This window comes from Cryptomeria japonica, chromosome 2 (assembly GCF_030272615.1).
Source record: "Cryptomeria japonica chromosome 2, Sugi_1.0, whole genome shotgun sequence".
NCBI classification, from domain to species: domain Eukaryota; kingdom Viridiplantae; phylum Streptophyta; class Pinopsida; order Cupressales; family Cupressaceae; genus Cryptomeria; species Cryptomeria japonica.
The window spans coordinates 356,546,785-356,573,755 of record NC_081406.1 but is presented as its reverse complement, the minus strand read 5'-3'; the positions used below and the strand labels follow the sequence as shown (position 1 = coordinate 356,573,755).

At 37.9% G+C, this 26,971-nt stretch overlaps 1 protein-coding gene across 1 annotated transcript in view; it reads left to right on the top strand.

Moving 5' to 3' along the window:
- LOC131065255 (uncharacterized) overlaps nt 1-26,971 on the top strand; it is a 292,918-nt gene that overhangs the window by 128,999 nt on the left and 136,948 nt on the right. The window contains exon 6 of the mRNA XM_057999726.2: nt 24,739-24,803. Within this exon, the coding sequence (XP_057855709.1) occupies nt 24,739-24,803 (65 nt within the window). The remainder of the gene's footprint in view (nt 1-24,738; nt 24,804-26,971) is intronic.

The following is a 26,971-nucleotide window of genomic DNA, read 5'->3' as shown; positions in this document are numbered from 1 at the left end:
TAATGAAGTTGATCATTGTAAAGTCGTCACCTTACAATATCAATCTATTACAAGTGTTTATTATTGAAAAGTCGTCAGCTTTCAACAATGTTCACAGGGGGTCCATGAAGTCATGGAATCACACACACATGACAAAAGAGTTTACACATTAAACATCTTTTAAATATTAGTACAAATAATAGACTCAATCTCAAATTTAATTTACATTTTCAACCATACCAAGTTTATTCCGAAAGTGTTCCACCTTTGTCTAGGAGAGAGGCTTGGTGAGAATGTCTGCTGTTTGATCACTTGTACTAACATATTTCAACTGAATCACATTCCTTTCTACCATGTCTCTAACATAGTGATAAGGAATCTCAATATGCTTCGACCTATCATGGAACACTAGATTCACTGAAAGTTATATGCAGCTCTGATTGTCTCAATGGATGATAGTAGGATTCAAAGATTCACCAAACAATCTTACAAGTAATTTCCTTAGCCATACCGCATCTCTTGCCCCCATAGAGGCTGGAATGTACTCAGCTTTTGTGGAGCTCTGTGCAACTGAAGATTGTTCCCTACTAATCCATGAGATCATAGCTGATCCTAAGTTGAAGCAACATCCTGATGTGCTCTTCCTATCAACCACACTTCCAGCCCAATTTGAGTCAGTGTACCCATGTAAATCTAGGTCTATATTTTTGTATTTGAGACCATATCCAATAGTGCCTCGTAGGTATCTTAGAATGTGTTTTGCTGCAACCAAATGTATCTGCTTTGGTTCACACATAAATTGATTGAGTGAATTTACTGCATAACAGATGTCGGGTCTAGTGTTGACCAAATACATCAAGGATCCGATCATCTGCCTGTATAGAGTGGGATCTGCAAATTCTGAGTCTGCTGTTGCTTCCTTCAACTTGTGCAAGTTTGTTTCCATGGGTGTAGTCATGGGTTTACACTCCATCATTCCAAATCTCTTCAGAATGTCAATAGTGTACTTTCCTTGATTCAGGGTGATACCATCAGCTTGTTGCCAAACCTCTAATTCGAGAAAGTAATGTAAAACACCTAGATCCTTCATATCAAACTCTGATGCTAGGTCTTGCTTACATTTGGTAATTAAGTGATCTTCTCTTGTAATCAATAGGTCATCCACATATAAGATAAGAATCAACATTTCGCCATTAATTACCTTGAAGTAGAGATTTGGATCTGCATCGTTTTGGAAGAATCCCATGCCCAACAGGTATTTATCAATCCTCTCATACCAAGCTCGATTGGCTTGTTTAAGCCCATACAGTGCCTTCTCTAATGTACAAACATGTGAACTGGCTTCATGTATAACAAATCCTTCAGGTTGCTCCAGGTAGACTTCTTCCTCTATTGCACCATTTAGAAAAACAGTCTTTACGTCCATTTGATGGATTTTCCATCCCTTTGATGCAACAATAGAAATCATAGCTCTAACGGAAGTATATCGAGCAACAGGAGCAAATGTCTCTTCATAATCAATTCCCTCTTTCTGAGAGAAGCCTCTGGCAACTAACCGTGCTTTGTAGTTTTCAATGCTACCATTTGCAACATGCTTAATTTTGAAGAGCCATTTTGATGTTACCACTGATTTTCCTTTTGGTTTGGGTACAATGTCCCGGACATCATTCTTAATAATGGATTGATACTCTTCTGTCATAGCATCTTTCCAAACTTGAAGATCTATAGCTTCTTCAACACTGGATGGTTCTGACTTGATGATCTCACCCATCAAAGCAACATAGCTGGAGTATCTGTGAGGTCTTTTGCTTTCTCTGAAGGTTCCCTTCGGTGCTGCAATTCTCAGCTTCTTGAATCATTTTCTTAGCCCAAAGTGGTCTCTTTCGATTTGCATTTGTGTTATTAGGTTCATTCAAGGGTTCACTTTGATCTTCATTTTCCATCACTTCATGAGTCTCCCTCTGAATCTCAGGAGCATGATCCTCTTCCATATTTTGAGGAGGCTCTTCATCTTCTATCTCATGAGTGCTTGTGGATCTTCTGAAAGCAATGTCTTCCTCAAAGATGACATCCCTGCTAAGTTCAATCAATCTTTGTCCAGGTATGTAGATCCTGTAGGCTTTAGATGTTTCACTATAACTTAGACCTCTTTTCCTTCGGTACATGAATGTAGTCTGGACAACCAAAGATATTTAAATGACTTATGTCGGGTTTGATTCCAGTGAATGCTTCTTCAAGTGTTTTGTTATCTAGAAGTGAATGAGGACACCTATTTTGGATGTAGACAACAGTCCTAGAGGCTTCAGCCCAAAATGAAGTTTCTAAGTTTTGATCATACATCATGGCTTTAGCAGCTTCAACAATAGTCCTATTCTTTCTTTCTGCCACCTCGTTTTGTTGTGGATTATAAGGAACTGTAAACTCCCTCTTAATCCCAGCATTAACACAAAAGTCCTTGAACATTTCTGAAGTATATTCCCCCCCATTGTCTGTTCTTAATGTCTTGATTCTATTTCCTGACATGTTTTCTATGAGAGTTTTGAATTCCTTAAATCTCATAAGGATTTCTTTAGACTCTTTACATTTTAAGAAATCTATCCATGTTTTCCTAGAGAAATCATCTACAAAGATAATATAATACAAGAATCCTCCTATAAAGGCTACAGACATGGGTCCACATAAATCAGAATGAATGAGTTCTAGTATATTTTTTGATTTACTTTTACTATTGTGAAAAGTCCCTTTTGTATTCTTTCCCAAGGCACAACCCTTGCATGTTCCTTCATGTTCTGGTTTGAGCTTAGGTAATCCTATTACCATTTTCTCTATGGAAGGAAAGGCACAAAAGTGGAGATGTCCTAATCTTCTATGCCAAATCTCGTTTGTATTAATAGATTCATGTATTAGGGCTCGAGAGGGAGAAGTACAAAGTTTATAAAGGCATCCATGTCTAACCCCAATCATATGAGCCCTTTTTATGGTTGAGTTCTTGGGCCATGCCAGGACTTTCCCTTCCATAAAGGTTATTCTGTATCCTTTATCTTCAAATGCGGAGATGGAAACTAAGTTTCTCTTTATCCCAGGTACAAACAATACACCTGTAAGATGAAGAGAGATGCCTGACTTTAGATTTATGGTGCATGTTCCAATTCCTTGTACTCGATAGTTAGTACCATCCCCAATAGTCACTTCCTCATTTGAATTCTTCACTAGATTGTCTAGATGTTCTCTGAATCCGGTGATATGACGTGATGCCCCACTATCAATTATCCAGGTGCTAAGGCCTGTTGATACTTGGCTTGATAAGACTGAATAGAAAACAAGTTTCTCGGAATCATTTTCCATGCTAGCCTTCTCAACTTCAGCAATAGAGGCTTGAGGTTTTGGTCTATCCAGACACTTCATAGCATAATGTCCATACTTGTCGCATCTAAAGCACTGCACTTGAGACATGTCCCTTCTTCTTTTAGATGAACATTTCCCATTTGCACTTTTGTCCTTCTTTCTTTTGAAGTTCCTTTTCTTCCCCTTCTTGTGAGAATGAGAGTTTAGCACATGAATGTCTTCATTTGTGGTACTTTGATTAATCCCCCTTGTGACTAATCTGGATTCTTCTTGAATACAATCTGTTTTTAATCGATCGAACTTGGGAAGTTCTGAACGAGCACTTATTCCCTGAATAAATGATTCCCATGATGTTGGGAGTCCATTTAGAGCGAGCATTGTTAACTCTTTTCTTTCGATTTGATGGCCAATGGTAGAGAGCTGGTTCCTTAGCTCTGTTATCCTCATAAAGTATGATGTAACTGATTCTCCTTTATTCATTTTCACATGATGAAGTTGTCTTTTCAGTGTGAGAGCCCTGCTGATGTTGTTTATCTCATACATGCTCTCAAGGGATTTGAACATGTGGTATGCTGTGTCAAACTTAGAGATAATTGGAACAATGTGATCTCTGACGGCATCTACTAACACCTTCATGGCTTTGCTATTATTTTTGTTCCATTGAAGTTTCTCGTTTTCTTCATCTGGTTCAGGTACAACTCCTTTTACAAATGAATCTAATTCATTCTCTTTCAAAGTAAGCATAATCCTAAACTTCCGTGATACGAAGTTTGAGGCTCCTTCAAGACGATCTTCAAATCTAACTCTGCTTGCCATTTCAAAGAAAGGAATGTGATTTTCTAGGATTCAATGATAGTCTTGATGATTTTTAGTTTCAAATCTGATCGGATATTCCTTAGACTGGCTCTGATACCATGTTAAAGTATCAGATTTGTTTTCTGTTATTGCTTTGTCTATTTGAATATATTTATTAACCATGTCTTCAATAATATCGCTGAGATAATAAGAATACTCTTAGTTCAATTTTGATCAGAATACATTAGATGTCTTTGGCTTGCACTTGTAGATTTCTGTGTTTGCCATTTGAATCGATTTCATCCATATATATGTTTGGTTAGATGTCTAACTAAATCGTTCATCGCTGTTTATGAAGTATGTCTATGAAGAGACATGACTCCACGTCAATAATATCGCTGAGATAATCAGAATACTCATAGTTCAATTTTGATCAGAATACATTAGATGTCTTTGGCTTGCACTTGTAGATTTCTGTGTTTGCCATTTGAATCGATTTCATCCATATATATGTTTGGTTAGATGTCTAACTAAATCGTTCATCGCTGTTTATGAAGTATGTCTATGAAGAGACGAGTCATGTCTCTTCATAGACATACTTCATAAACAGCGATGAACGATTTAGTTATCGTTTTATATTAAACGCATGTTAAATACCGAAACGTTTTAGCAGAATGATCGATTATATTGATCATTCCATTGATCAATAAATTGATATTCATAAACCGATTCTTATAATTGAATCATGATTGTAGTCTGTATAACATAGACATCGATTTCCATGATTGATATTGGTTTAGACTTCTTAATCAATACAAACAGATTCATCGGTTTACATAATCGACTTCATTAATGGTTAAGCACATAATGATCTTTAATCGATCCATTGTATGATCAATTCTCTTTATCATTTAATCATAGATCGGTGATGATGATTATAATCATTTCCAGATTAACATGATTTATATAATAATCATGTATGTGTATATTTAATTATATATATATATATATATATATATATATATATATATATATATATATATACATGACTATTTATAATCATGATTTAACATCATCAAGGTAAATACATCAATCAACTATGTGAAAGGATAGATATCAATTGTTCACTTGTATGACTTCATTGGTTAGATTAATCTGACCGAAGCTACAATCATCAACAACTTTTGCTTGCGAACTGATGGATGGTCAAGTGCAGGATGACCGATACAAGGTGGTTGACGACATCATTTACTACAAGGACATAATTTATCCGGTACCCGAGTCCAAGATGAAAGAAAAGATTCTGAAGGAAATGCATGACTCTCCCTTGGTCAGACACCTGGGATACTTGAAAACGTACAGACAGATCCGAGAAAGGTTTTCTTGGAAGGGACTTAAGAACAACGTTTTGCAGTATGTGCGGGAATGCTCCACCCGTCAGCAGAACAAATCTGAGCACACCTTACCGGTCGGACTGCTGCAACCACTGCCAGTCTCCGACCAGAAATGGGATAGCATCTCGATGGATTTCATTATTGGGCTCCCCAGAGTGCAAGGAAAGGTTTGCATTTTCGTCGTAGTAGACTGCTTGACCAAGTATGCCCATTTTTTTGCCATCTCCACAGGATACCAAGCAGTTCAAGTGGCTGAGTTGTTCTTCTGTGAGGTATTCCGCTTACATGGTCTACCGCGAAACATAGTAAGTGACATAGATAGCCGTTTTCTGAGTACCTTCTAGATGGAGTTATTTCGGTTGGCAGAAACCCAGTTGTCGCCTGTTGTGACCATTTCACACATCGCCCCATTTAAATGGGGACCCCCTCTTTTTGCTCGTTTTTGGTCGCCTTTCGCTTTGCTTTTTAGGGTTTTGGTTTAGTTTGTTAGTTGTTTGGACCAGGGTCAAGCCTTAGGGTTTCTGTTACTGTGTTTTCAAGCCAGAGTCCAGTCCAATTTTGAATTTGAGAGCTTCCTCCCGAGGGATGCAATTTTGGAAATAAATTGAATTCGCCAGAGGCTGAGTAAGTTGGTCTAGTTTCAATTGGGATTTTGAGTGCAACTCTGAAAATTTGTCTAAGTGTTGATGATGAGTGTTTGATTTTCGTCCGATTGAGTAATTTTGACCAAATTTTGAAAATTTTGATAATTGATCCCGGGCATTTGAAATGACTTGTTTTTGCCTTGTGAAGTGATTAAACTCCCAAAATCTTGATATTTTGGCCTGTAGGAGCAAAATCGCTCCTGTCCCTCAGTGAAGGACCGGAGCTCGTTTCTCAAAATCTTACTGTCCTTGCAGGATCCAAACGAATTTCAGAGTGGAAGTGGTAAAGGGAGGCATGATCTTTCCATTGAATATAATTTGAAGAATTTCGCAAAGACAAAAATGTGCCAGGAGTAAAAATCGCTCCTGTCCCTTAGTGGAGGACCGGAGCTCAAAATCAAACATTGCCTTGTCCTTGCAGGATTTAAACAATTTGACGATTTGAGGAGATCAAAGGAGATATGTTTCATCAGTTGAATATAAGTTGAAAGCGCAAACATGAGGAAAACATGACTTTGAAGCAAGATCGCTCCTGTCCCTCAGCCAGGGACCAGGGCGAAATTCAGTGGTAGCTCCCGTCCCTCTCCCAGGGACCAGAGCGAAATTCCTCATGAGGCATATTTTGGGCAAAAAGCAAGCGAGTTTTGAGTTTGAAGCAAGAAAGGAGGATGAAATGAACCCGTTGAAGACAAATTGAAGATTACAAGACATCAATAGGAGACTCAAATTGGCCTAGGCGCTCTTGTCCCTCAGTCAGGGACCAGAGCGATTTTTGCCTTAGGTCAATTTCTCGCCAAGTTTGAACAAACTCCTGGCCAAGGATGAATGAAAAGGTGTACTACAAGACCATTGAAGATAATTTTTGAAGTTAGCAAAGTGTGATGGAGCCTACAAGTCCAAATCCGCTCCTGTCCCTCAGCCAGGGACCAGGGCGAAATAGTGGTTAAGTTGCCTTTCTTCCAAGTTTAAGATCACTCCAAGTCAGGATACAAGGTGGTAAGGACATTTCGAGGTGTTTCGACTAAAAGACGAAGTTACAAGGACCACCAAAGATGAAGGATTTGCACTAAAATGCCTAAGTTCGCTCCTGTCCCTCATCAAGGGACCAGAGCGAAAATATTCAAATGAGGCCAAATTTGGGTTGCCATTCACATTTTAGAGGTTTGAAAGGGAGTAAAGAACATCATTTTGAGCCTTGAAGATAATTGCAAGTTAATATGATGAAGGATTTATACTCTATACCCTAGTTCGCTCCTGTCCCTCAGTCAAGGACCAGAGCGAAATTTCTATGGAGGCTTAAGTTTTGGATGTTGATCACGTTTCGAGTGCTCAATAAGGATCAAAGGACCTCATTCTACGTTGTGAAAGTGATTGCAAATTGATGGAAACAAGGATGACCCCAGAATACTAAAGTTCGCTCCTGTCCTTCAGTGAAGGACTAGGGCGATATTCACCATATTGGCCAATTCCTTCAAAAATCACGCCAAGTCAAGGACGTACAAGGTTACACAGGGTCTAAGGTGTCTTGAGAAGATGATATGAGAAGAAGTTAAACGTCAAAGGGTGATCAAATTGAGTCAAGAAGCTAGATCGCTCCTGTCCTTCAGGCAAGGACCAGGGCGATATTCACAAAATCACTCATTTTCCTTCGAAGATCATGTCAAAGCAAGATTATATTGGGTCGAAGATATCATTTGGAAGGCAATGAACAAGAAGCTAAGGTTAAAAGATGATGAATTTTGGCTTGAACACAAGGATCGCTCCTGTCCCTCACCAAGGGACCAGGGCGAAAATCATTCAAACATCAAAGTGCCTCGTAAAAGCCAAGTAAAGCAAGCGTGGAGTGAAAGACTAACGTTGTTACTTCCTCATGATGAAGATTGGTGATCGAAGAAGCCAAGGCCAAGGAGAAAACATAAAGTTCGCTCCTGTCCCTCACCAAGGGACCAGGGCGATATCAACCTCAGGAGGCACTCATCCACAAAATCAAGTCGATCAAGCTCGAGATTCCTTGCAAAAATGCCAGTTTCAACGTGAAGATGGAGGTTTTGAACGTCAAAGGTAAAAGAATCAAGGCTAAAATGCAAGTTCGCTCCTGTCCCTCAGTCAGGGACCAGAGCGATATGGTTTGTATCTTTCCACCTCTCCAAGTTTTGGCGCTAAAACATTTTTGAATTTTATTAAATGCTAAAAATCGATAAATTTAATTAAAGATAGCATTTAAAAATAGCGCAAAGCATTTATTAATTAATTTTTGCCCTTTTAAAAAATCGAATTAATAAACAAAGGCATTTAATTAATTAATTATTAATTTAATTAAAAATCGAATTTGAGCGCTTGGACTTAAATTCTTACAAAGTCGGCCTTTGGTTTTATTTATAAATTGTTTTAAAATTGCCTTATTTTGCAAAGTCGGCCTTGAGGTAGTTGTAAGGGTAAGCGCCTATAAAGGAAGGGTGATAATTTCGTTTTCAAATCATCATTTCACCTTCATTCATATGCGATTTTGAGAGGACAAAGAGGAGCGAATTTCATAAAGGAGAAGTGCGAGTTTCTATTCAAAGTGGTGAGAATATCATCAAAGAGGAATACGAACTTTGATTGGAGGTGAGGCGAATTTGCTATCATCAAGACATTGAAGACCCCTTCCAAAGGTGGCGAACTACTAAAGAGGACGTTCATTTGAAGAGAGATCACGTGGGAAAGCTTCAAATTTTAATTTTGCCTAGGCAAATTTCCTTGTTTTGCATTTTAGAGTTAAACTCTGAAGCAAGGTATGGCGAAATCTTCCTTTCTCTCGAATTTGAATTTTGATAGTCATTGCTTGAAAGTTTTGAATTTTGAAATTTTGAATTTCAGTGGCTCAATCGTTTTTTAGGAAATGATAACTCAAGGACTTATCATGAAGTTTCCTAAAATTAATCTAATCTATGTTATACATTGCAAAATCTAGTTTCTTATTATGAAATGTTGTGTAGGTATGGCGACCCCGAAGGCGGGAGCATCCACCAGTCGTCCAGCTCTCATGAAGGAAGATCAAAAGACCGAAGAAGTGGAGACCAAGATCGTGTCTAAGTGGAGCAACATTGGAGATACCAACTTGGGTAACTTCAGTACGAAGAAGTTTCGAGAGGTCCCTTACATTGGCAAGCCATCACCTGTCGCCAGGAGGATAATTGAAAGTGGCATCATTAAGGCGGCCGGCTTCCCTCCAGCAGTACAGTGCCATGAGTTGATGATCGAGTGTGCTCGTCATTATGATCCTCAGTCCAAAACGATCGTGTCCAAGGAAGGAAACACTTTGGCGTATCTTTCAGAGGAAGCTATAAGTGAGGCTTTCCATCTTCCAGAGCACAGAGATATGGTCTACAAGAGCATAGAAGGAGCCAGGTCCATGTACGAAGATGATCCAGATGCTTGCCTAAGCATCATCAACAAGAACTGGTTACTCAAGAGTCGTCCTCGCCTGAGCAAGATCCCGAACACACCACATAGGATTGATTTCCAGGAGGAGTACAGAGATTTGATTACAATGCTCAACCGAGTCACGGGAGCTCCTCAAGCCTTCTACTTTGAGAGGTGGATGTTCTACTTTATCCAGGTGATAGTTCAGGGAAAAGGAACAATTCATTGGGCTAGAATGATTAGCCATTGCTTGGACGTACAGTTGAGGAGACTCAAGGCTACCAAGTCCTTCCACATGAGTTCATACGTCATATATGCCTTAATCAGGAGCTTTGAGTACGCAGGACTACCTCACAGAGGAGTGATTGGAAGAGGACCCGGCGAGGTCAGAGTTTGTGATTCCTATGTCCACTTGTATCATCCGCCAGGAAGTAACTACAAGTTAGTTAATGATACCTTCACAATGAACATCACAAGGACGTTGCAAGGCGGGATTCACAACAGATTATCTCAGGATGCACGGGAACTAGTAAAGAGGTACGGTGCTTGGTTTATCCAATTTCCGAAGTTTACTTATATCAGAGTTCATGGATGTCCTTCACCTCCATACATGTTGCTGAGATATCCGACAGACAGAATAGTGTTACTTGAGGTAACAAGACAGTTGGCAGCTTATGCGAAGGCATTCGGACACAGAAATGGAAATGGAGTTCCTATACCTATCATCTTAGGCAATTCAGTTGAGGTATGTCCTAATGCTTTAGCCATGGATGACGTAGAGAAGGAGTTAGCTTTGTATTCTTTTTCATTCTTTGCTTTGAGAGAAAGCTTTGATCCACATGGATATATAGAGGAGATAGTCGGTAGGAAGTTTAAGCATGAATTTTAGATAGAAGATTTTATGATGAATCTCCTAGACGATCTTGAAGTGAAAAGAAAGATGCATTCTAGATTGCCTTTGGATTTCATCAGGAAATGCAAGATTTACAGAGTGGCCGACCAAGCTCAGGACAGTGGCAGACATCTCCAGTCATCCTATGACCGAGAAAGCAAATCAGTAAGGTTAGATTGGAATGGGCCCGAGGTCGCGGATCTAGATGCTTTGATGGCTCCAGTCTTGTCTTGTACTCGCAGATGGATTGATGTGCAGCATCAGAAGTTGAGAGAGCAAGGCATAGCTATGACTTTCACTTTGGAAGAGAAACCAGCCGAAGGTGGAGCTAGTGTAAGCGAAGGTAATCCTAATCCCAGAAATGCAAATGAAGGCAACCTTCGAAGTGCAAGTGAAGGCGATCTCCATCCAAGAGGCTCGAAGAGAAAAGAGAGACCTGAGAAGAAAGAATCTTCCAAGAAGAAGCAAGGGGCCAACCAAGATCATTCATCCGGCACATCTTCTCGACAAGAGAAGAGGACACTTGAAGTGGAAGATTCTATGGAGTCAATGGTACAGAATGATAAAGAAGGACAGGCACCAGGTGGATCTCTTCAAGACAATGAGTTGCATGAAGATGGGGAAGATAATGAAGTAACATCTCCTCCCAGAGAAGAAGAATTGCTCAAGGAAATACAGGTTAAGGAGACAAGATCTGCCATCCCAGATTGGTTGAAGGAAAGATTAACTAGGGTGATCGTGATTGAAGACGAAGACAATGTAATTGATTTGGAGAGCCTTGTCGGACATTCCCAGGAAGTGACAGAAAAGAGGAAGGCTACCAAGATGTCCAAGATGATTAGAGATGAGACTGGATCCAGAAAGTTGCAGATAGCTACGCCGGCAGTGGACAAGTATGAAGGTGAGATCTTAGCAGAGGAATATGAGATAGAGACATTTGAGCTAGGTCCATCCACAGCCGAGCAGACACTAGATGATGCCACCGATTCATTTGAGGCCTTGAAAGACAAGCTTAGGGAAGAAATGGAGAAGAATAGGAAGCTTGAGAGAGAGGTTGGTGCATGGAGAACATATTTCAGCCATCTCAATCAACCTTTGTGACGTCAGGATCCAACAAGATCACCCATACAGGCACTTCCCCTTCAATCAATTGGTGAGGCAGAGAGATTCAGGAGTATGGTCCAGCGTATGAGTACTTGGATCGACAAATCTCATACAGTTGCCGTAGAATTTACAACAAGGATGATGAAGACTATTCATAGGGCTATCCAGGTTCTTGAGATTATCCACAACTTGATGATAACAGTAGCTGCTTTTGCTCATACTAAAGAGGTTATCATTCCTGTCTTGCGAGTAATCAGACAAACATCGAGGAAGGTCTTAGCACAGGAAAAGATTATGGATGGAGGACCTCACAGTTTACTTCAGTGGTCAACCTTACTCCAGATGAAGGAAGTTCTTTTCGAGGACATCAGTACTAGATGTAGCCATGTTGAGGAGGTTATCAACCCGATCCAAGACAGAATATTTGAGGTACTACGTACTATTCTTGGCAGGAGGATCGAAGTTGAGACAGATGTGGATTTGCAGGAATTGGAGGATAGAATCAAGGTTATCTTTTGCAAGGACACTAATATCACAGATGAGCAACAGGACCAGATATTTGCTACCATGCTCCTGATTGAGAAAACTAAGGAAATTGAACCTGAATGGGACGCTACTCTTCTCGAGGCATTTGATCAGGTCATCCACTTGGAAGAAAGAATGAAGAATCTTCTCGAGATTCCAATTGCTGAAATCGAAGGAATCGTGTCTAGATTCATTGCATATGCTAAAAAGGAGCATTGGAAAGGGAATAAGATTCTAGATGAGAGGTTATTATAGATGACATGGCACCTTAGTTGTCATTGGTTTATGTCTCCTAGATTTTCGTGCCAAATTTAATAATTGGCTATGCATTTAATGTTGTGCAATAAAAGGGGAACTTTTGTAATGAAACCCTAATTAGGGTTTAGGTGTCATAATCTTGGCCATTGATCTGCTTTTTGATCTGGGCCGTTCATTGTAATTGAGGATGCTATTTATACCCTCATTTCTTTTCATTTTGCATTAGAAAAGAAGGAAAAAACTAGAAATTAGAGAGAGTTAGAAATTATTGATGTATTAGAGAGATTAGAGTTTAGAAGCAATTTGCTTTTGTAGCAAGATTGAGCTTTGAGAAAGGAATTCAAGCAATTGTTGTACATGATGGCTTTGAGATCAATGAAATATTGAAGTTATGGTGTTTTGTTGCAATTCTTTTGGTTATCTTCATTGTTGTTCATTTTCCTTGAATCATTCTCAATCGAAGTAGTGTGTTAATTCGAAGGACAAAGTGTTGGACTTGATCTTCGGTAGGATTCGCTTTCCAAACCACTAGCTTCTTGCTGATTGTAGGAACGCCTTGCGTGGTCGACTGGAGATATTTGAATCGTTTAAACCTTCAATCATTGTTGTATCTTGGATATGTACCTTCGTGGTAGTGTCCTTGGTCTTTGATGTATTGAAAAATCATTTGTTACCTTAGAAGATCGCATCAATTTCAATTGAGTTGTTAATTTATGGCAATGTTGAAATTGGTAGAATCTCACCAAGTCTTGTCCACATTGAGTCATTCTTAGGGTTAGACTAGATTAGACCTCTTGCAAACCCTATCCCTTTGATATTTTTTGAAAAGCTTGTTTAGTTTAGCAAAATCTTCGGCAACGTAAGGCCCCTTGATGACACAGCAATCACAACGACCACTGGTGCTTATCCACACGTAGAGACCCTACTAAAAAGAACATTGGAGTCATCCTAACTGATCCTTCTTGCGAAATCTTCAGCAGTTAGAGACTTTATTCAAGAGAGGATAAGATGCCTTTGGGTATTTTATTCTGTGTATGATTGTGTACAAAATACACGTCAACATCGCCCAGCACAAGCTACCATCTGCAGATAGACGGATAGACCGAGATTGTGAACAAATGGCTGGAGGGTTATCTTAGGAACTATGTCTCAGCACAACAGAAGGCTTGGGTTCGCTAGCTACATTTGGGTGAACATTGTTACAACACCACCTATCACATGCCGATAGGCATGCTACCCTTCAAAGCACTGTATGGTTATGAACCTTCTTCATTTGTTGATCTGGCATTGGGAGATAGTCGTGCATCGAGGGCCAAAGATTGGCTTCAGGAGAGTTTGGACATCCTGACATCTCTCAAAGATAACCTGCAGAGGGCTTAGAACTAGCAAAAGATGTATGCCGACCGACACCGGGTTGAGCGAAATTTTGAGGTGGGTGATCTGGTATACGTCCAACTTCAACCGTATAGACAAACCTCCTTGAAGACAAGTGGTAAGGAGAAGTTGAGGCCGTGTTTCTATGGACCCTACAGGGTGGTTCGGAGGGTGGGCGAAGTTGCCTACGAGTTGGAGCTTCCTGAGGGGAGTCAGATTCACAATGTTTTTCATGTGTCATGTCTCAAGAAGGCCGTCGGGCAGCGCGTCACAGTGTCCAAGGATCTGCCACCCATCGACGATGAAGGATAACTAATTCTGGAACCGACAGAGACCATCGATGTCAGAGAAAAGAGGCTGAGATCACGCACAGTCAAGGAGTTCCTTGTGCACTTGAAGGATCTACCCATCGAGGATGCCACCTGGGAAGGCGAGCAAATTCTGGAGCATCCAAGTCTGCAATTGCTTGAGGGCAAGCAATTTTTTGCTCGGGAGGACTGAGATGTCCCCGATATAATTAAATAATAAAATTAAAACACTTTATTGTAATGCCCCAAATTTAATAACAAATCTTTCGACCCCTTTATTTAATTAGATTAGTCCAGTCTTAGTTTCGTTGTGTCGGCCCGTTTGTAACCCTTCAAGAAATTTCCCGGAGCCCATATTTATGGCCGAGTGTGTCATTTGTGTTGGTATGCGAATTTGGTATTTTCTTTGTATGTGCGAATTCCAGTTGGAGTTTTGATTGTCTGCCATTTCGGAGGTGAGAGATCCTCCCTACTTGGCATCTGCAGTTTTGGTGGGAGTCTCTCCTCACCCTATTTTGCTTCTGTTCGGAGTTGTATAATTTGTTGTGGGATCATTATCAATATAAGTTCTCTTTGCATGTGCGAATCTTCATCTAAGTCTCTTGTGTCTAGAATAATAATAATTCATTCCATTTCTCTGTACGGACTAAGCATTTGGAGGGCTCGAGGGTGGAACTTGGCAGATATTCACTCACTGTACAACCACTACTGTACAACCATATTCACTCACCATATGGCCCACTACCGTACGACCAAATATCAACCGTATGGTCAAAGCAACATACCACCGTACACCCAAATACTCACCGTACGGTCAGGGTCATTGATCCACGTTGAGGGGTGTATGCCGTACGGAGTAGTGGCATTGCAAGAGAACCGTACTACGTACACAACATTACATCAAACATGAAATTCGATCCTTTGTCTTGATTCGCTCTCCAACCTTAGACGATATTCAGGCCTGAGAGGTGAACTGCGAGATGTTAAGTTTAAGCCTTTGTTTTAAAAAAGCATATCCAATTTCGAACACTTCACCTAAAATATGAGATTTTGGCTTTCCATTTTAACACCACCCTTGTGAAATTTTGTGTGATGTTATCGTTTTAATCACCTAAGTCCTGGAATTTCTGGCATACTGGGGGGTTTTAAGAGATTTACTTTTTAGGTTATAACCCCCCTTTTGGCAATAAATTTGGTCCTTTGGGAAGAATTGTAAGGATCATACTACACTTGAAATGTGCCCCCTCCTTTACATAGTTTGCAAAGTTACTTAAGAGGCCGAACTTTTTGTTCTTTCGTTCGTCTTGAGTGAAATGCACGACTTTGCTTCCTGTGAGTGAACTTCAAGCATATCAGTTGTCTTGCGTGATTTGGATACTGCTTGTGATTTTTGGCTCAATGAGCCTCTTTGAGAGCCTTACTTTGATTTTCAGCCTAAATGGCCAAAATGCACAACTTAGCCGTCCTCTTCAATCTTGACTTAGAAGGGGATTCTTTGAGTTTTATGTTTAGGCACCCTCCTTTATGATGAAAATCGGCCATTCTAATCAAAATGTGCGATTTTCACCTTGCTTCTATTTCTCACAAAATTGATTAAACTGTCGAATTTCCTTTGCCTCCTAATTTCGGCCGAAATGGGCGTTTTGCGAGAATTTGGTCTTTTCCTTTTAAGCTTATGGGCCGATTTTGAAGCTTTAGTGGTTTAATGGGGCTTTTGTGCGTTTTGAGATTTTCAACTAAAAAGTTCATTTTGCAAGATTTGAACCTTGTGTAGCTTTTCAGCTCAATGGTTAAAATTGCACGATTCTGGCTTTTCATCACCTTCGGCTTTTTGAAGTGAAATTTCACGAACTTTATAAAACTCGGGCATTTTGTGAGTTTTGAGAGATTTTAACCTTTAAGTTATACTCGCTTTTTGTTGTTTCGGGCAATTTGAGCTTTTGGCGAGATTTTGTTCTTGAATGCCTTTCACTCTGGAAGTGAATTTCGAGTGCCTCAACCTCTTTGCGCGATTTTGATCGGGAAATGATTAAAAACCCATCTCCCAAAACTTCGGGTATTTTAACTTATTGGTGCGACTTTTCCCAGGCTTTCTTGCTTACAAACTTTGGGTCCTTGGCTCAAAATGTTTGATTTTACATCTTCTTCTTTAGATGCTACCCTAGCTTGGGTGAAACCTAAGGCTCCACCATGAAAACGCGCGATTCTAGATGCTTTGCAAATTTCTAACTCGTGATTTGCGCTTCTGAGTTGTTTGTGCGATTTCGGCGTAAGTCTAAAATACCCTCACTTAAGATTTTCGAGTGAAACAGTTGAGACGTGAGAATTTCATGAACACTTTAGGAAGATGCCCTCTTAGTCAAATTTCGGCCCATTCATATGAAATGAGAGATTTTGGTTTTGGCAAGGCAAAATGTGAACTTATTATTTTAAAACTTTCACGCGATTTTGCTTGAATGCCAAACTTCGCATTTTGGCCTTCCAAGCTGAATTCGGGAGCTTTGGCGGTTTCGAGGGGTTTATATGGGCATCATTGCTCTTTCTTCAGCATTTGGAGGTCGTTTGCAAAGCCCGATAGCAAGACAATGCTTGCATTTGAAGGCAAATGCCCGATCTTTCATCTTTCATTCTGCCTTGAAGCCCGAGTTCGTTCCTTCTGACATTGTTTTGGTGGTTGTAGGGGGAGACTTTGCTTTGGTATTTGCTCGACATTATGAAAGGTTTAGATTCATCTATCTCCTTCATGCTTTGGCGTTATAAAATACTTTGGGTCTCTATCGACGAACACAAAGATGCTTTGACAAGGATTTTGGAAAATAATTCCTCTTCATTTCACCAAACTCGACTTTGTTGCTACTTTCAGGGCTTAGGATAAATCTAGGCCTCGCTTCCACTCATATAGTGTGACTACCGGGAGATTATCGGCCTTTGAAGGCCCGAACTTCTCTGTTTAGGTTTCAAATTCTTTAGGCATTCTCTTTTGAGAGAGGGAAGACCAGAGGCAGCGGGGGTCCCTGTCAACGACGGGGTGGGGTGTGCAATACGCACAACATAGGGCTTTTAGAGAAGTCCTTTGGATCCCAATTTGTATGTCAAGTGTGCTGGTAATGACACCATTTTTCTTGTCATCTATGTTGATGATATCATCATTATTGGTAGTGGACAACATTTGCTTGAACAAATCAAACAAAATTTGTGTTAGGCATTTGATATGATAGATTTGGGACTTCTGCATTATTATCTCAGTGTAGAGGTTTGGTAGATAGGTGGCAACATTTTTTGTCAGTCGAAGTATGCTAGGAGTTTGCTGGAGAAGTTCAAGATGCAAGATTGCAAACCTTCATCTACACCTATGGAGAAAGGGCTGAAACTATTAGCCAATTCAGATTCACATGTGATGAATGATTTAGCATTCAGGCAACTAGTTGGCAGCCTTATCTACCTTACGGCCACTATTACTTGTTTCATGACAACCCGTAAAGCAGAACATTGGGTTGCAGCAAAGCGTGTACTGAGATATGTGAAAGGGACACCTAACATTGGCGTTCTGTACAACAAAAGCAAAGATCCTCGATTAATTGGTTTTATAGACTTAGATTGGGCAGGTTTTGTTGATGACAAGAAGTCTACTTCTGGGTATGTCTTTAGTCTTGGCATGGGTGTGGTCACATGGACCAGTAAGAAGTAGTAGGCAGTAGCTCTTTCATTGATAGAAGCAGAGTATTGGAGAACTGTTAAGGCAACATGTGAGGCAGTTTGGCTTTGAAGGATGCTTTGTGACATGAAAATGTCTCAAACAGGGCCTTTACCCTTGTATTGTGACAATCAAGGGGTGTTGAAACTTGCCAAGAATCTAGTCTTCCACGAGCGAACCGAACATGTAGAGCTTCATTGTCACTTCATTCGCCAACTTGTTGAAGATGGAATTGTGGTCTCGCAGTATGTTCCAATTGTGGACTAAATTGCAGACATTCTCACCAAGTCTTTGAACCTAGACAAGTTTGTAAAATTTAGGAGGCAACTTGGTGTAGTTGATAGAATGACCATTAAGGGAGGGTATTAGAGTAATATTCGTATATTTCTTATTTAATGGTCACTTAATGTACATTAGTTAATTTAGCTAGTTTATATTTCTGCATTCTATTCACGATTTTGTTTTGTTTAGAAACATTGTCTTTGTAATTCCTTTAAACGGATCTTTCTTCTCCATTGTAAATATGTCAATCAATTACCATTTCAACATGTTCATTTCTCCAAGATTGCATATTTCATTTGCATCTTAGAAGTTGGAGCTCATGAAAGCTATTGGTCTTTGATCTTCTCATCTGTATTTTTGAGTATAAACTGCATAACAACGAAATGTTCTGATGTGAAATAATAGAAACAAAAATCAAATCTATAAGCTAGATTGCTAAGAGTTAGTGCAAAGACTGTCGCAAATTTAATGTCCTTGAAATATTTTATTTTGTCAAATAGTATCAAATTCTATTAAGGTCAATAGATAGACATACCATAGTTGAAAAACTCGGACTCGACAATAACTTGACAAGCCTAAAATTTTTAAAAACTCGAGACTTAGCAAAAACTCGAAGAAAAATTTGACAATAACTCGGTAAATTTATTGAACATTTGAAAATATATAATTGTTTAAAATTATTCTTTAAAAACATGTATATATATTGAATTTGTAGAACATATTATTGATTTCTATCATATATATCTATTAATATTATTATTAAATATTTATTATAATCCAGTAGTATATTTTAGTTGGGATCTCTTTCAAGAGGGTATATAATACCATAGTTGAACTTCTCGCCAAAAACAAAAACTCGCCAAGGCCCCCAAAAAAAAACTAGGCAAAAACTCGGCGAAAACTCGACAACTTAAAAATTTGCTTAAATTTAATTAGAAATGCATTTTTTTTGCAAAATTCAGTGAGGAGATGCATCCAATAAGTCAATAAATGAGTACGCAAAAGAAACAAGCTAAGTCTAGATATATTTGATCGATTTAAATGCAAATTGGGTACAAAATGGCATCCTCTTGTGGAACGTTGATGGTTGATAGACTGAAACAAAATGAAATAGCATTGTAAAACTAAAAGTAAATGCTATATCAAAATATTTTACATCTTCCTCTTCCCAGCTCCAGTGAAAACTAGGTGAGAGATAGAACTAGAGGGTCTAGTCCTAGGAGTCCGATGTGGCTTCTCCACCTCACCAAAATGAGGTTGAGGGTAGCACCCCTCGTGGGGGTCTGCGGGTGAGAGAGAGAGGGGTAGAGAGATAGGTCTATATCCTTGGGGAGAGAGGAGAGAGTGGTAGAAAGAGGGTATAGAGGAAGGGTGATAGGGAGATAGAAAGGTCTAGAATTTGGGGCAGATAAAGTGACTCAGATAGAGGGAGCCAGAGAATGCTGATAGAAGCCTACTGATTATTGAAATTTGACTAAGTCTGAAAATATAGAAGATCTTCTAAAACCTAGAATTTGCATTATAACTCCTAGAGATATGAAACCACTCTCAAACATCTTGCCAATATATACATGAAATATCACATTTCAATAAGCCTTTTTCCTTTCTTATACTTAAATGTTATATTTCATGTGTATATTCTGATGAAGAGAATGAGACTGACTTGAAAAAAAAATTTAGATAATTTTTTTATGTGTTTGGGCCTCTTTTATCAATGCAGCCGAGTTTTTGTGAAAAACTCACCAAAAACTTGGCGAGTTTTTGTGGCGAGTCAATGGCGAAATTACTCTCCTGAGCCAAAAACTCGCTGAGTTTTCTGCGAGTAGTCCATCTATATATGATAGTATTAACATTATATTAGGGTTATTGGTTACTATATTTTAACGTTAATTTCGCTATAAATTTATTTGTTTTTCTTTCTAATTTTTTGGTTTACTCATTTCTTTTCCTCTTTTTGCTTTCTAGAAGTATTTAGTGGTATTAGTTTGTATTAATTTTATTTTTTTTCTTTTTCAAATTTCATAATGGATCAATAAGTGCCATTGAAAGAGAAAGTTAAATCCCATGTATGCTCCTTGTTAAATCAGAAAACATTAAGATAGTTTTTCTTCATCTTTTTGAAATGTGATTTTTTGCAGAGAACTGTGAAAGATTCTCAAAACCTGCAGTTGTGTGCCATCACCGTACCCTACGTCGTCTAGTATATATTTTTTTGCCACAATGAAAAAATTGCATTTGGTAATAAATTGATTATATTTTGCATTTGCATGAGTTTTCGACAGATTTAGCGCATAATATCACGTGTTTTTGTGATTTTTTTGAAAAAATCACTGCGAGTATTCATGAAAACTCTGTGACTAGTTACTCAGTGAGTAAATTGCTTCCATTTTTGAGGTGTGAGTATTTGCGAGTTTTCCAAGTCCTTCACCTTCTTTCATGATTAAATTCTGTAATAGCTCTTATTGGTATTCAGGGGAATGCCATATTGTCTGCAGTGTGCACCTCTCAAAAACTTATTTAAAAATTTTTCAATGCTTATGCCTGGATTTAGAAAATATGGTTCTATCATCAATGTAAAGTGAATGCATTTAACTTCCAAGCCATCATAGGTTGTGTCCATTGCTCCTTGAAATGTACCATGTCAAAAAACCTAGGAAACAACAATGCACATTCAAGAATACAGCAAGCCGAGGAGATTTATATGCCTTACACTAGATAGTTTATAAATTATATCTAATAAATAATCATTTATAGTTACAAATTTTGCAAGCTAGAGCTTAATGATAGATATTGATAATAATTATAACTTTGTAGAGTTTAATAAAGGTGGAAAGTTATGTTTAGTTGTGTGGAGGGATAGATATATCCATGCACATGTTTGCCAGGGTTGGCTGCTTCAGACAGTAACAAATGCCTATTATAAGGGACCAATTTTGTGAAATTGTTGATTCTGTTCAGTTGGAATGGAAGGAAATTGTAAAATATTCCTCATCAGAGATAATATAACATTTTCGTCAAGATGAACTATTGGAAGCTATGACTAGTTTATCTGCAATTTCGGCACCATGTTAGTCTTACAGATCTTCGTAATAAGGTGAAGACCCTGGCCCACCACTTTTGTAAGATAATATATTTGAATTGGAAGCAAATCAAAGGAATTTTAGACTTGTCAAAGTTGAGTGGGCAATCTGCTAGATTTACCAAAACCTAGTTGAAATAATATGAATTGATGGAGAATCCTATTGAAGATTGTTCACTAACAAAGATATGGATCAACTTAAGTCTAAGAAAAATATGACACAACTCTATGGCAGAATATTTTCATCTAGTAGATTTATGCCAAACATTGATTATGGAGATGGAAGACCCAAAACCTAGTTGAAATAATATGAATTGATGGAGAATCCTATTGAAGATTGTTCACTAACAAAGATATGGATCAACTTAATTCTTAAGAAAAATATGACACAACTCTATGGCAGAATATTTTCATCTAGTAGATTTATGCCAAACATTGATTATGGAGATGGAAGACAAGATTGAGTTTTCACTGCATTATCATTCTCGAAATCAAAGTTAAGAAATAAACTTGACAAAATCTGGAGAACCATATGTTGGATGTATGCAATTATATGCAATGTTCTGAATTTTCCATTTGATAGAGCTTTGTCAGTTTGAAGGTCAACCTGTGCTAGCAGAGGATTGACTAATAATTTGTCTGACAAAATCCCTGAAGAAGAGGATCAACACTTAAGCTATCATATAGGAGCTGATGAAAATCAAACTGCAAGTGATGAGTATGAAAAGAGACAGGAAATATTGCATTGATCAATGATCCGGGTCTACAATTTTGACTCAATCCACAATTCGCAATCTCAATTAAAAATCTAGTAATAGCATTTATCATTTTTTAAATTTATATTTTCTCTAGTTTGTAACGGTTTCACTTTCATTGATTTTAAAGTCTTAGCATTTTGTGACTTGATTAAAGTTTTGCTGAGGTATTTGAAGGATATTGAAATTTTATTCTTGATAGGAATTGCGAAACAGTGAGAATGAAGCAGCGTATCAGTCAACCAAGCAATAGACTATGTGACGTGTCCAAACTAATGATGTTATTTATGATTCATGAATCAGATGTGAATTACTTAGAAAGCCTCAACGATCATTATCAAAGGTATGCATTTACATTGGTCACAAATCTTGATATCTCTTAGGTTCCAAATTTCCTTGTAAGCTTAAATCTAAATGCACTTTAAAGAGAAAAAGTATGCTCCTTTTGATCATTTGAAGTACAATCACCCAAATATTAAATAGGCTTAGGACTTAAAGTTTAAATAAATTCCTAATCATAAGTCAACCAGGCTATAAATAGTAAATACCTTATTTAAAAGATAAATCAATGCGTTCAAATAGAAATTGACAAGCAAAAACTAAAACAACTTTCATATGCTTCCAAGTTCAAGATCCCAACATTTTATTTTTAGTTTCCTCCAAAGTAAATAATATCAACTTTGAACAATAATATTCAAGTTTATGCCTTAATATTCTCATCTTTGGTCTTTGTGGTCGCAACACATCCCAATTTCTTGCAAAATTTGGGGCCACCAAATATTAAAACTTTGTATTATAAGACAAGTGTTCATTTTGATAAATTCCAATCTCGCATGATGCTGATGGTATGATTTTCTTCATACTTAGCTTTCTGTATGCAGGTTTGGGCTGAAACCTTTGCTCTTTGTTTCCTTGTAGTTTATCTATGACTTTTTTTTCCTGTTTTACAGATTTCATTTTTATGGGCTTTATTTGTGTTTATCTTGTTCTGTAATGTAGCACTTGCTCATTTGATGTTCTCTTGGATTAAAGGTTTTATTTTATGCTTTAGAGTTTTTCAGATCATGAGAAGACATGTCCTGCTGTTATGCATCACACATTTACAGATGTATTTTTTTTAAGCCTTAAAGCTCACAATTGTTAGACATTCCTTAGAGTGAGTGAGAATTTACCAAGTGGCACCCCCTTGCTTCATATTTTCTTGAGGCAATATTGTTTTCATTTAACTTGATTATTCCTTAGAGTCAATGACGTTATGACATTTATTACAATATCCTGTTGTGCTTTCCTGGTTATTTGCTTCTTTTTATTTGTGACTACAGAGTCACTTTTTAGGGAAAAGCCCTGTGTTATCTAGATAAAATCAAGTGATGACAAGTGTCACCATTCTGACTCAGATCTTCCTAGAGTATTTTTATTTTGATTGCAAACTGTTTTGTTTGTCATTTGATTGAGATTGCAAGTTTCTCATATTAATGATTCACACTGTGAGACCTATGAAGGTGGTGTGGAGGACAGCTGAATAACCTAACTATAAATTACTGAGCTATGGAATGAGCATGCAATAGAAAAAAATGTAGTAAACTATCAACACAATCAAATGATATAAGAAATTGCTAAATTGCACACTTCTATTCAAAGAAACTCAATAGATATAGTACATAGTTTACAGCGGCCCAAATGGTTAACATGGAGAATTCTTGTGATCAGAAACTAGCGCTATGCTTCCCAGGTGCTTAGTGTAGCTGGAAATGATATTTCTAGTATGCCAACCTTAGAGTTTGAGCACAAGCATATTTACAAATAGAAGTGAAGTGATTACAATCAAGAGAGGTTATAGAACAGTTTGGGCTCTGTAATGATCAACAATTCATTGCCTTTCTGAAGTCTCATTCGTCTTCTATGTTTGCACTGGTTGGGCAGTTCTGTGGACAGGGTTTGAGCCATGGGAGTGTTGTTTGGAGTGGTGCCATGTGGCACACATGTTGACTTGTGCAGAAACCTCTTACCCATTTGCCAGAATTGAGTCAAGTGCTGGGTGAAGTGTTGATTGAAGTGGCATTGACCTAGTGAAATGGTAGCATTAGAGTTTGATACAGTGTGGTGTGGTGCTGACCCCATGCAATGTGGCTCTGAGTTTTTTGGCACTGATGTTGTGTAGCATAGTGCAAGGTTGTGAAAAAATGCTTACATGGTCAAAGTTAGAGTGCAGACTGTCATGGATTGGCTCATATTGTATGGAAACAAGTTGTTCTAACATCTTTGTTTACCCAAATATTTTATTAGGGATACTATTTTTCTAGTATAGTTCCCATGTTTTCTTTCCCTTCTTAGATTTGTTAGGAGTTGCCTTTGGCACTAATGATGCCAAACTTTTTCAGATATTCAAAAGGTTTGAAGCAGCTAACAAGGCCCTCTTGCAAGAGTTTGATTTTACTTGTTTACATTCACAAATGAAGAGGATATGTACTTGGAAAATATTGAGGGGTAACATAACTTCAAATCTTCTTTTCTTCCTAACTATCAAATGATAGACCAAGTGATAGAACCAATTATAGAATTGTGGCTATTTACAATTAGTTACTAGACTTGCATATGGTGTAGATTAATTTCTTCCTAAATGTTTTCTGATTAAATCCATTGAGAGATGAGCATGTTTAAAGCACTGTATAAGTGGGGCCTCTTAGCATCTTTGTATATCCCCTTAACAAATTGATTCTCTCTGTCTCTCCACTCATTATTAGCTTTTAGTTTCCAATGTCATCTACTCGGCTCTTGTATAGTGGCCATTTAAGATTCTTGACATTTAAGCTAAAGGATAGCTGAACTTGATTTCATTAGACACAACTTTTGTGATTACTTTCTCTTATAAGTATTCTTGTTATAATTTGATCAAAACATACAGGGTTTGGTCTGGCATGTCATCTTGCTGTGCTAAGCGATCTTCCATGTATTGGCATTGGGAAAAATGTGAGTTTTCTTAGTTTCAATTCTTGAATTTCATTTTTTAAGGTTGGTTCATAATGAATTGAGGAAACCAGATCAACAACCATAAGAGTCTGATACTGTGTGTCTTGTTTGTCTTATTGAACACTATCTCTAATCTCAGAATGCCAAAAGGTGTCACAAGATAAATAAATTCTGTCTTCAGGAAAACAAGAAAATCATAATAATAAACATGGGCTTCTGCTAATGGTCTATGACTATATTTATTGAATGTACCTTCTTTTGGAAAATTGTTTTTTGAAATTTTGCACAGAAGGCTTCAAGCTCTTAGTCTCTGTCATGACATTTGGCCCTGAAACATACTTCAGCTGGAAAATATGCATGGTTTAGTTACTTCATGTTTGCTGGATTTGGTTTTGTTATGCCTCGTGTCATTTAGTTTGGGTCTTATATTACAATTGCTTGTTCCTGTTTTTGTTATTGCAATCTTTATACTTCATTTACCTCTGTTTTTATGCGAGGGAGAAGAGTAAAGTTGGTCCCAACATGTAAAGAGCTAATATATTTATTACAATTTTCAAGTTGGAGCAACATTTTGAGATCATTTTCTCTTTTAAGAATGTTTAAGGTGAACTGGGAATTATCCCATTCCTGTTCTATTTAGTAGAGAAAATATAATTTATGGTTAATATATTGATAGTAGTTGATGATTATGATCAGTTACCCATCGTTTTTAGATGAACTAAGAGAATTAAAGAAAAAATTTATAGGTGAAATTATGATTGCCAGAGTTGTGATACTGCAGTGCCTGTATATTATAAATTTAATCTTGCTGCTATTATTTCAGGACACTTTTGACTGAAGGTGGTTAAATCGTTTGGTAAATAAATTGAACCTTAATGACAGAGATGGTTAAATCTTTGCAATAAATTTCAGAATCTAAATTAAACAATAGTAGCGATTAGATTCAAGGGTAAATGTTGCCAAATTAATTATAAAGTTTTCAGATCTGATCGATAGAATAATACTTGAAATAAATGAACCCTGATTTGAAAAATATTTGATCTACTATGGTAGGATTAGTATCATTAATAGCAATAAATATCCAACATTAATACACATAACAGGTGCATGTATATGATAGGAGGCTAGGAAATGCCTTTGTTATAAGCTGGTGCAACAAGGTAGGACTGCCTAGGTCTGATAAATGATGCAGTGACCTGTACCAAACCCTCCGAAATCAGCAATTAGACCTAGTAAAGTTGCAGCAACCTGGGCAAGCCCTCCCTTGAATGACCCACAAGGAACTCAAGGTGCCCAAGTGGGACCTTGGGTGAACCCAAGGATCACCCAAACAAAAAAACCAATAAAAAACATTTTTATAAAGAAAAAGTACCAAATACCTAATTTCATCCTTAAGTGATAAAATTGTGAAAATGCCATGTGTTATGAAAGTTTATGTGGTTTCAAATACTTAAATGTGCTATCCTTTGACCTCGCTAGGGGCGCTACCCCCAAACCCCCATGAAAAGCGCTATCCCTCGACCCTACTAGAGGTGTTGGCCCCAAACCTCCATGAGGGGCATTGCCCCTCAACCCCATTGGGGTCTCCATTCCTGGACTCCTACTAGTTTTACAATCTCTTGTCACATAAGAAACTTGATTATAATGAGAGGGTGACAAGGAATCATGATCTAACTCTTGAGTGTGTTAACTTAGACACTATTATAATACAACTTGCCAAAAATCTCTTTCAATGAGGCAGCTTCTACATATGACATTGCTAGTGGAAGTGGCATTATAACTCATTGTGGTTCAAAGGAAATTGAACCAAAAGTTGATTTTGATGCTCTTGATGAAGAGCAATATGAAGAAACTTGATTACAATGAGGTGGTGACAAGGAATTGAAATCTAGCTCTTGAGTGTGTTGACTTGGACGTTATTATAACACAACTTGCCAAAAATTTCATTAGATGAGGCAACTGTAATAACCACCCTAGATTTATTTTTGAAAATCAAAATATGTTAGCTTCAACTGTAAATGTATAACAAGTTCCTTTCCATATTCCAATCACCCAGATCTCGGAAAGGGCAAGATGAGAGCATACAATACTCAGGATCATCAAATTGAAAGAAAACTGCAGAAAGGAAAGCAGCAGGTGGCAAGCCAGCCAATACCACTTATTTAGTG